General features: G+C 41.4%; 1 protein-coding gene across 1 annotated transcript in view; it reads right to left on the reverse strand.

Annotated features, from left to right (window-relative positions):
- Window positions 1-4,227: 4,227 nt before the first annotated feature.
- UPP2 (uridine phosphorylase 2) overlaps window positions 4,228-12,101 on the reverse strand; it is a 46,437-nt gene continuing 38,563 nt past the window's right edge. The window contains exon 7 of the mRNA XM_087710289.1: window positions 4,228-5,804. Coding sequence (XP_087566415.1) covers window positions 5,632-5,804 — 173 coding nt within the window. The 3' untranslated portion in view covers window positions 4,228-5,631. The remainder of the gene's footprint in view (window positions 5,805-12,101) is intronic.

Genomic DNA, 12,101 nt, shown 5'->3' on the forward strand with positions numbered 1-12,101 from the left:
CTTGGTGGCCTTGTAACGAATGCAGAGTGTATAAGGGTTGGCACTGGGACGACTGTGCTGGGAGGCACAAACCCAGCATAGCCCTATGAATTAGGCCAGGGGTGTCAAACTCAATTTCATTGAGGGCTGCATCAGGATTGTGTTTGACCTTAGGGAGCCGGGTTGGGCATGACCAGCTTGACATCACTCATATCGGGCACACCTACAGTGGCCTGAGCGCTCTGTCAGCGAACTCTGTTTTCGGCTGCGATGATCTCCTGCAACCCACTGCCAGTGAAAATTGAGCTCAGGAGGGCCACCTGCATCCCTTCCAAGCTCCGTTTTCACTGGCAGAGGCACCATGGGCTGATCCTTCATTGTTTCCATGGGCCAGAGCTAAGCATCCCCTGGGCCAGATGTGGCTCATTGGCCCTGAGTTTGACACCCATGAATTAGGCCATGTGATTTGAGTCACATTATAGAATATGTGAGTTCTACCAGAGGAGCAAGTCAAACATATTTCAGTCATGTATGTAACCTACACACAGAAGGAAGAGATGTGCCTTGGAGAGCATGTGAAGCTTGGATTGGGAGAACTTGCCACGGCTAACTCACTGTGGCCAACTCACTAGGGCCAACTCACTGTGAGACAACTAACCATGGCCAACTTGCCAAAGGACAACTTGCCATAGGACAATCAACCATTCAATTTAATTATTTAAAATAATTGAAACATTATTTTAATCTTTGTCATTCACATTTCATTTTGTTCCTCCTTTTGCATCTATTCCACCATTTCTTTGATATTAGTGTAACTGTTATCCCTTGGCAAGCTGTTTTGGGGTGAGTTGGCCATGGTAAGTTGTCCTAGACCCTATGAAGCTAGATCTGGTTCCTCACTACCATTCCCCTCAGGTTCTTATGTAGACAGACAAGACTATCTTTATGCTTGGAATCCATAGTATATTTGTGTACATTTCACAGTTTAAAAAGCCACTCCTGAAATACTTTTGTTGATGAAAATAAAACCCGAATGACAATATTTGGAATTACAGGCTTTGCTGGCACTGTTGGGTTAATGAGGCAGCACAGTGGTTTTCAGATTGTAAAGTACATCTCACTCCTACCTAACCCTTTAGAAAGAAACTACTTTCATGCACTCCATGAATTGTGATAGATGTTTGGTTCTTTGAAATCACTGTACGCAAATTAGACTTTTCATTGCTGCATGGCAAAAGGCTCATTAGTACAATAATCTTTGACATTAGCTTTGTAGGCTCCAAGGTCTAGTTTAAATGTCCAACGGAGGGGAAAATGGGTTTATTTCTGGTTCTAGAGTACATTTCCTTTGGCCCATTGAAGTATTATTAAATGATCTAACCCTGTGGCAGGAACAAAGCTTCAGGCAGTTCTACACATGCCCCTGAACAAATGACTTGAATGACTCAAATTTTGCAATTGGGGAAAGAGATGAATCACAGAAATGAGCAAGTCTACCAAAAGTCCCGGTGAATATATTATCATTGTCGTGCAATCTTGAAAGTGAAATGAAAAACTTACCTTCCGCTGAATCTACACTATATTGCCAAAAGTATTTGTTCACCCATCCAAATAATCAGAACCAGTTGTGTATCTATTAAATCTAACTAAGTAATATTCATTTGTGCTTATAAGAAATGGAAATTATATCATGCCTTTCTCCTAAATATTTCCTACTCAGGCACAAAATCAAACATTTAACTCCTGAAGGAATGTTGGAAGAAATGTCCTTTTGGGTTCAGTTCCAAGTGGGGAAAAAGACCCTGGAAACATGGAGGCTGCTTGGAAAGATGGTTTAATTGTGGACAGGACCACATGGTTTGAGGTCCTCAACAAAAAAGGTGATCACATGCTTCCAGATGTTGGGTGAAAAAGAAAAGAGAAAGAAGGACTGAAAGTTCCTGGCTTTATACTCTCTATTCAGCCCCACCTCTGTTTCCTGTTCCTGTGTAAGAAATGTATTCTGATTGGTTGTCAGACTCCCATGTGGCCATGCAGGGGCAACTCTCTAGGCTGTGTTTTGAGTCCAAGTTTGATTGAGCATTGCTTCTTCCCAGATGTCATGTGATGAGTTTGTTAGTATCTTTGTTATGTAGACTAGCACAGGGCCCCTAATGGCCTATTGAGAAAGGTGGGGGGCTATTAAGAGTGAATCTGTTTCCTGCCTAAAAACATGTTTCCCCCATTTCTTATCCAGGGAAATATAATGTTCTGCCTTCCCAGGATATTTCATTTTTCCTAGGAGAGCAGTGGGATTTAACCTCCTAAAGGAAAATTGATGGAACTGTGTCTAGGGCAGTGTTTCACAACTGTAAGATATGTGGACTTCAACATGGAATTCTGGTAGCTGAAGTCCATACTTCTTAAAAGTTGCCAAGGTTGAGAAACACCGGCTACCCTTTCTAGGCTGCAAAAAATGGGATAACCACTAGATGGCAGCAAAGAAATATAGGAAACTCCCTCTGCTACCATCTAATGATCTCCTGTATTTCTGCAGTCCAAGTAAGATAGGCCTTTCTGTAATGTTTATGGTGAAAGAATAAGTAAGCAACTTTGCCAAGTACTATTATTCTCTCAGCATTTCCACATGAGGATTCTGCACCCATTCCAAAACAATCCAGACCTTTGTGACCCTATTATGTAGGTGGTAGCTGAGTGTGTTTTATTGCTGGCTCACCTCCATTGTGTTTGAAACTGCAGCAGAGCGAGTTGCGGTGCTTTGAAATTCTGCCTTTGTGGGCAATCTTATTTCCCCATTGGCAGGAGCTCCTTCTTATTTCTCTCCCTGCTTGCTCAGCTGAAGGCAACTATTACTTTCTCTCCATAGAATTTCAGTTTAGAATATATGTTAAGGGAACTCCCATTTCAAAACAGGCACTAGAGGGGAAAAAGCCATTAGTAGCATAGCTATTCCCTCATAAACAGGAGGAGAAAACGGATACAACTCTTCAATTTCACTTCTGCTTGTTTCAAAAATATCCTGCTACATTCCCCCAATCCTGCCATTATAGCCAACCATGTTTCAAGCTGCTGTAAAAAATGCCTAGTTGAAAAAAAAATGCTGACAGGCTATCAGTCTTTGTAGTGACTCTTAAATAGAAAAAGGAATCACACCTCTGCAGCTGAGTAAATGTTACTCACAGCAATCATCATAAACTTTTGATTTAACAGACAAATGAGGCTAAAGGCAATGTTCATTAAATCAGGACGTCTGTTAAATACAAATAAGGTTTTATGCATGTATATTCAATATGTTTTATGTACTTTATGCATGAATAAAATGGTAAATGAAATTTTATGGGTGTTCAAAATGGCAAACCAGATTTTAGATATGCTCAAAAACATGAAAAATTTTCTCCATTGCACCCAAAGCCCATTAATCAAAGATCCATTAAGTTTACCCTATTCGTATTTTTTTGTCAAGCAGTCAAAAAAAATGTATGTAATTACAATGTGTTAAAGAGAGCACATATGAAAGGTACTTATTCACTTTCTTTCCCATTTACGTTGAATGGAGTGGTCTGAGGGAACACATCAGAGGTGGTATTCAGCAAGTTCTGACCAGTTCTGGAGAATCGGTAGTGGAAATTTTGTGTCATTCAGAGAACCGGTAAATACCACCTCTGACTGGCCCCACCCCCATCTATTCTCGGCCTCCCGAATCCCGGCTGATCGGGAGGGAATGGAGATTTTATGGAGATCCTTCCCCTGCCACACCCACCAAGCCATACCCACCAAACCACACCCATCATGCCATGCCACGCCCATCAAGCCATGCCCACAGAACCGGTAGTAATTTTTTTTTATTCCTACCACTGGAACACATTGCTACTCAGATGGTTGGGCACTGAAAATCTTTGTACTCTCCTGTTTGTCAGATAAAAGTAGATCAATGTTACTTTAACTTGAAATTGCTTTTTCGTTTCAAAATTTGCTCAGTTCATTACATTGTGAACTAGTAATCGGGATTATGTGATACACTAAGCCACCTCCTCCTCCCAAATAGCCACAAGCCTAGACCAAAATTCTGCTATAAGATTTTTTAACCTGGTTAAACATATCATGTGAACATAGACATTACTTTAGCAAAATTTCCAGCTTGAAATGACTGGTGAGTTTGGGAGTTGATTGGAATGGCAGTCACAAAGCTCAGATTATCCTTCTCTCTCTGAGCCATTCAAAAACTAAAAGAAAAAGTACTGGCAGAAAAATGTTGTAAATATTTATTAAACACACGATCACTAGTACAATACTTTCTTAAGCAGTTTTCCCCCACTCTCTTTTATGAGCTATTTTACCACATGAACTAACTGATTTTTTAACAGAAATTTTCAACAGATGCATTGTGATACATGAAACAATGAATTATATAAATGTATTATAAAATTATTATAAGATGAGGCAGTTCTCAGATTCAACTCAATACAGCTTTTCTTTAAGCACTTTCTTCCATTTAGAAAGGATTATGATTCTCCATTCTTGGGTTTTGAGTAGCAGACAAATGTACAGTCAGAATTTGTCAGTAGCAGTTTCTGATCACATTTCTGCATCTCTAATGTGCAGGATTTGCTTCTTCTTTCTCTTGGTTTGTCATGACAAAGCTCGTCACCCAATAGTTACTGGAATCAGCGCCAGGGTGTTCCTTCTTCAATTTGGATCATAGTATCATGTACTAGGTACATTTTCTGTGCTGCTTTGAGCTTGCCATACATTGACATCCTCTGCTTAAATATTTTAAGGCTGTTTGATCAATGCTTGACAGGTGTCTAAAATAAAATGTTACCTACTGTGTTAGGAAATCACATTCTAATCTCATTTTGCAGCTATGCTGAGCCGTAACACATGGGAATGGCAGCCCTATTTTTGAATCTAGTGACAAATTGTCACCTGAGATATACAGTAAGAAGTATCTTGGCTCCCTCCTACAGATATAGGAGACAATTAAGCCCCCTCCCCCAACTTAGGGGGATTCTTGACATATTGATTCAGCTAGGATTAAGTCTGGCATTTTCAATGATCATTATTTATATTGTCCCGTAAATGACATGGTATCACGAAGTTAACATTCAGTTAACATCTTAGTAGAATGAACAGGACTTGTGTGATGACTGCTAAAATGATCTCATGCCATCAGCTAACAGTCTATAATAATTTCGATCCAAAATCATCATTAGGATACCTAAGTTGAAACAACCTATGGACAGATATTTGAAATGTTCCAGACTGATCTTTCCCAGTGAAGGGCACTTGTATAGAACATGTTGGGCTTTAAATCATACCTTTTAAACACTTAGCTTAATTCCTTTCTTTGCCTTCAGCTGGTACTTACCGTAACTAATATTAATTCTACGTACCATAGTTAATAATGCAGGAAATTCTTCTGAAGGCAACAAGCATAATCCAGTATGTTCTGGTAGGTTAAATAATGATGTATTCATAATTAAAATTAGTTTTTCCTCCTACTAAATTCAAAGTATCAGTGAAATTGTTTTTCAATCCACTCTTTTCCTGTTCTTGTGCTTCATACAAAAACCCAACAGTGTTAATACCTAACATTCATAATTTGCGTCTATGAATATTATGCCGTTACAGGCTCACACATTTCGCAATACTTTAGACCACTGCATTATCTAATAATTCCTTGTCATTAATCAGCCCAAGGCGTTTTTTGATCAACGTCGCAATCAGTTGCTGAGGTCGTCGCTGATACTCCGCTAGAACTTCATGGGAGGCTTTGATCTGATCTCCTTCAAGTCGATTAAGGAGAGTCACACAGACAACTGCAGCTTGAAAGCAGAAGAAAACAGAGAGGGGGGGGAAATCAACTTTGTTTTTACCACAGCTATAATCGTAGTCAATATAATTTTTACCGCAAGACTGCAAATGCTATAGTAGAATTTTACTAGACAACGTTCAAATTAAAGGATAACTGTTGCAGAAGTATAACAAAACATTCCTAGGGCTGCCAATGTGTATTTACTCTACTTCGAAAGGAAGACAAAATCATTACATTGCTACCTTTTAAAACACCTGTATGGCTCTTAAAAACACGCACTCAGTTTAAAACAGGTGCAATAATGACGAATGCTTCAAAACTCAACAAGGATAATAAAGTGTCAAGCCGGCCTCCTTCAACAACCAAGAAAGAAACCACTTAACTCCATTTTGCAGAATTAAGAGTTCTTTTACTGGGTTTTATGAAAACAAAAATATTATGTATAATAAACATTATCGTTGAGCATCCTAAGCAGAGGTGGTATTCCGCCACTTCTGACAGGTTCTGGAGAACCGGTAGCAGAAATTTTGAGTAGTTTGGAGAACTGGCAAATAGGCTGGCCACACCCCTGCTGCCTCCCAGCTGATCTTTTTTTGTTGTCCTGAACAGGAGAACAGAGCTGGGGGGCAGGGAATGGGGATTTTGCAGTATCCTTCCCCTGCCACACCCGCTACACCATGCCATGCCCATCAAACCGCTCCCACGACACTGGAATCCCACCACTGATCCTAAGTCATTTGCCACATTAGAGCAAGGGTGGGCAACCTTTTTTGGGGGGGGGGTGTCAGCAGCTGCACCCAATATTTTGGGGAGGAGAGAGTTTCAAAGTGGGTAGAACTGCACCATCCCATAAGGGAATGAAAGTGGACCTGGAGGGGTGCTTTGATTTTTAACTGTGAGGTTCTTAGTTTTAACTTAGTTTCTTACACGATAGCTTTCATCTGCTCAACTCAAAATGAAATGATATTACTCTGTTGTTTTCAGCAGCATTTTAAGTGAAAACAGTTGTGCCCTGCCCTGAATGCCAGCACAAATGGAGAACCCTTTGCAGTTTCTAAAAAAATGAAACAAAATGCATAAACATGTGCAAGCACACACAACCACAACACACACACACTGACAGTGGAAACTTTTCTCAGGTTGGCTTGAAAAGCTTTGATTCTGCTAAGATTGCTATTTTCCCCATCCTCTATTGTCCATCCCACACAGTCCCCAAGAACCAATTTAAAACATCCCTGTATCCAGGACCAGAGTTTTTGTCTGGAAAAGCATAGCTTTTGCACCTGCATTTTCAGCCCTCAAATTATTGCAGTTCTCCATAAAACCAAGTAGCAGAAATGGCATAAAATGCTGCTTAGCATTTGAGGTGTCAGCAATACAATTTTAGACAGCAGGCTGCTAGGACTGAATTACCTTTCATGCCTATTTTACAAAACTTAAATGGGAGTGATATTCGGGGACATTGTGGGAAATACTGCAGAAACAGCTGGTCCCAAGCCCACTTTTCCAGTGTCACCTTGAGTTGGGGCCCAGACAGATGATATCAAGCAAAGGAGAAAGGATCCAGCATGCATACATTCAATAGTATTTAGCACTTAGACTTATATACCATTTCACAGTGCTTTACAACCCTCTCTACAGGGTTTACAGAGTCAGCATCTTGCCCCCAACAATCTGGGTCCTCATTTTACCCACCTCAGAAGGATGGAAGACTGAGTCAACCTTGACCCCTGTCAGGATTGCACTCCTGGCAGTCGGCAGAATTAGCCTGCCATACTGCACACTAATCACTGCTCCAGTAAGTATCTATGTGGGTGTCAATGCAGCACTTTCACTCTGTCAATCGGATGGTTAAATTGCAATTAATCAGCTGATGCCTTTGTAGGAGACTGAGAACAAGCCTCAGGTAAGAAATAGTAGCACAGGGCAGTAAAGTGAAAAAGTGGACAAGTGGTCTTTTTGGGTTGGCTTACTATATACTGTGAACTCAGCCATTATGATTTGTAAATTATGAATTTATGACTTAGTTTATTGCCTGAACTCAGTTGCTTGTGGCTTAATGAATCATCTGAGTGTAACCCATGCTATTTTTCTTATTCACCTTTTGTGAGAGTCTTCACAAAAGGAATGGAGAACACCTCTAATGATGTAGACTGAGGCAATTACCCAACCCACTCTCCTTCTTCTCCAATGAAACGTTAGTATATGAAGCTCCAACACAGTTTAGCTATCTTTAGGATGTACTGGTCAGTTGGGCGAAAGAGCATTATGCTCTCGATAGGGGAGTTCCCCCCACAGGAGGAAGGAGAGCAAGATGAAGCCTTAGACCAGTGATATTTAACATTTTTGTCCTCGTGTGCCGAAAGCATGCACATGCGTGCAACAATGCGTGTGTGACCATCCCACGCTCCCCTTCCCCTCCATGCATGCACGACCATCCCCATGCCCCAATTTGGACATAGCAGCCCCCCCTGAAGCCTCCTGGAACCAAAAACGTGCTGTGGGAGGGAGCTGCCACACACACACCACATTCCCCCCACCCTCTGCGCATGTACGCAACCCCCCAACTCCCCTGTGCATGTGCATGTGTCTCCTGCATGCACAACAGAGACCCAAAAATCAGCTGACTGGCAAGAGGTGCATGCACATGTGCGGTGGGTGCACATGCGCAGAGAAGGCTCCACGTGCCACCTGTGGCACATGTGCCATAGGTATGCCATCACGACCCTAGACAGTCTAAGTGATGAGGAACAACATGAATCATAGAGCTTGGCTGGCCCTCATTGGTCCCGATTCTAGTCCTGGAGAATTCTGAATTCTAAGCAGAGACTCGGCTGCCCGAGTCAAGAAAGAGCGCCTGCCTTAATGAACATCATCTCCATTACAGTGGAAGGAAAAGGCAGAAAAAGAGAGAAGTTGCAGAGTGATTAGCCTCAGGCAGGATGATCTTCTCAGGTTGTTTTTTTAAGTAACTAGGCTCTGATAACCACAGCTAATGAGTGCAGGATATTTCCAGTATTTAAGCCCTGCCTGAGGGTACTCAAATACTAGAATAATTTCTCTGATCCGACTTTGTGAACAAAGTTCCTTGGAGAACTTGGATTCCTCACCAGACTTGCTTTCTCTGCTTTATCCACCAGTAATAAACTTTCGCTTATTGATCTCAGACAGGACTGGATTTGTAGCTTTGATTTGAGCTGTAAGCACCTCTGCCAATTTATGATCCCGGAGTAATAATAACTTTGTTAAAGCCGTATGGGTTAGGTAAGGAAAACAAAATGGATTGAATAAAAGCCAAATGCTTCATGCTGGGATTACAACATTTCTTATGGGGTTTTTCTAATATAGCGATACGGTTAAAATATTAGACAATATTATTTACTGTATAATATCTTTTAATAATATCTGAATTACAAAAATTGAGATTTTTTCCTCTAGATCTCTTTTTGCTCTAGTGATCATTTAAATACAATAGCCATCCTATGAACCTTTGTAAGTGCTTTATACATTGTGACCAGAGGTGGGTTCCTACGAATAGGTAGTAACTTGGCCTGCCAAGTCCCCGAACTGGTTCTTGTGGCGGCAGCAGCACTGCCGCCATCTTGTTTTTGATGCTGCTCATGCGCAGAAGCATTTTTTAGTACAGTGCATGCATACGTAGCACGCATTAAGTGTGCATGTGTGCAAAGCACATTCCTGAGCAAATCGGAAATAGCAGCAGTTGGAACCAGGCCTAAATATTACCTAAGACTGTATCTTCAGATTTGCAAAAGTATTGAGGTGTGTAGCTAAATTACACATGTAAAAACATAGTTTGTTCCTAAAATTATTAGCAGCAAGTGGACAGCACATCTAATCCAAGGATTTGTGAATCAATACCTATATATATGTATGTGTGTGTGTGTGTATACATACATACATACACATGCACACACAGAATAAGAGTAAGGCGTGGTCAGAGCTATCGTCTTTCTATAAATCTTGGTTGGGATGTGTGGAGTGCTTTGTTGCTGTAAGTGGGTTAATTGGCTGTGTGGTTGCATCCTGATTGGTCAGATGGAGTTGATGTTTGTAGATTGGTTGGCTGTTTCATATCATCCTTTGTGGCTGAGGTGCTGGCTATGTTGTTCTTTTGTGTTGTAATGACCTGGGTGGTGGGTGGGGTTCGTTTGTTGACTAGGACTGGTTTCCAGATGTGGTAGGCGGGAGGTATCATCATGTTTATTCATGTTGTGGAGGTGTTTCTCTATTTTGATGGCTTCCATAATTATTCTCTTGTTGAAGTGTTCTGTTTTGGAGGTTAATTTGGTTCCTTCAAAATAAATTTCATGTCCTGTTGCTTTAAGGTGCTGGAAAAGGGAGGAAGTTTTTTCTTTTTTTTCTGACTGTGTTCTTGTGTTCTGCGATGCATGCATTTATTCTCCTATTAGTTTGTCCAATGTATGTGGCAGGGCAGATTTTGCATGGTATTTCATAGACTCCTTGGTTTTCTAGCTGGATCTTGTCTTTGGGGTTTCTTAAGATGTTGGCTATTTTTTGGTCAGTGCTGAAGGCTGTCTTGATATTGTGTTTGTGGAGAATTTTGCTGATTTTATCTATGGTGCCTTTGATGTAAGGGGGGAGGGCGATGCCATTGTCCTGTTCTGTGTCTCGGTTCTTGGGGGGAGTCTCCCTTTGGATTAGGTTGGTAATTGTTTTTCTTTGGAATCCGTTGGAGATTAATATGTTTGTGAGAGTGTGTAATTCAGTTTTCAGGTGGTCTTTGTCAGCTAAGCGTCTGGTTCTGGAGGTGAAAGTCTTGGCTACAGAGTTGATCTGTGCAGGGTGGTGATGGAATTGTGCATTTAAGTAGCAGTTGGTGTGTGTTTTTTTCCGGTAGATGGTGTGTCCTAGGGAGCCATTGGGCTTTTTGTAGATTAGGCTGTCCAGAAACAGAAGTTGTTAGCTTCTATTTCCATAGTAAATTGTATTTTGGGGTGTAGGCTGTTGAGATGTGTGAGGAAGTTGTCCAGTTTTTCTTTCCCGTATGGCCAAATCACGAAAGTGTCATCCACATATCTAAGCCAGAGTTTGGGTTTGTGTTCAGATTTATCTAAGGCATTAGTTTCAAAATGTTCCGTGTATAAGTTTGTGATGACGGGTGAGAGGGGATAGAAGGAGCATCCCATGGGTGCTCCTTCTATCTGTTTGTATCTTTGTCCATTATGGATGAAGTATGTATTGGTTAGGCAGTGGTTGGTCAGGTCCAGGATGTGTTTAATGGGGTTGTGTTTGTTCTGGATAGCTGTCAAGGCTTCTTTTATAGGCACATGGATGAAGAGGGCTATGACATCAAAGCTCACGAGTAGGTCGCTAGGTTGTAGGTTTTGTTTCTTTATTTTTTCTATGAAGTGGAGTGAGTTTTGTACGTGTGAGGTGATGGATTCTGTGTAGGGTTGAAGTTGTTTGGCAAGGAATTTGGCAAGAGTCTGTAGAGGTGAGCCTATGGAGCTGACTATGGGTCTGAGTGGTGTTCCTTCTTTGTGTATCTTGGGGAGGCCATAGAGCTTGGGGCATCTGGATGCTTTCTTTCTGGGGATGATTCTTTGCTGGATCTCTTCATTGATGGAAGAGGCTTTTATTTTGGATTTGGTGATTTTTTCCAGGTAGGTGGTGGGATCTGTGTTTAGAGGTTTGTAAGCGGGGCCTTGGAGTAAGTTGGATAATTTGGTTTGGTAGTCAGATGTCTTCATCACCACTATGGAGTTGCCTTTGTCTGCTGGAAGAATGATTATGTTGTTGTCTTTCCTCAAGTTGGTGAGTGCTTTTTGTTCCTCTTTCTGTAAGTTGCTTCTGGTTAGATTGCTGGAGCAGAGGACCTTGGCGACTTCAAGTCTGATTTTATTGGCTTCATCTGGATTGATTTTGGTGAGGCTTCAACTCCACATATGAAGTTTTCAGTGGGAATGCATTTAGGGGCAACTGCAAAGTTGAATCCTCTGGAAAGGACATTGGTTTCTGCTGTGGTGAGGGTCCTGTCTGATAAGTTGTGTACTGTTTGTTTCATGAGTAGTTGTGGAGGGAGGTTGGGCTTCTGTTGTTTTTCTAGTCTGTGGAGTTTGTTGGTGTATGTGTCTGTCTTGTAGGAGGTTTCTGTTAAGGCTCCAAAGAGGGCTAGTTGTTTGGATTTGTCCCAGACTGCTGGGTGGATTTTGTTGCTGAGTTTGAGGTGAAGAGTGAGTAGGTCCCGGTTGGTTTGGTCTAGTAGGAATCCTTTCCTGTGGAGTTCACTTCTGATTAGGGCTAATTCAGTTCTTTTCAGGATCCT

This window comes from Thamnophis sirtalis, unplaced genomic scaffold (assembly GCF_051295495.1).
Source record: "Thamnophis sirtalis isolate CommonGarterSnake01/CBP01778 unplaced genomic scaffold, rThaSir2_p1.2 scaffold_1, whole genome shotgun sequence".
NCBI lineage: Eukaryota > Metazoa > Chordata > Lepidosauria > Squamata > Natricidae > Thamnophis > Thamnophis sirtalis.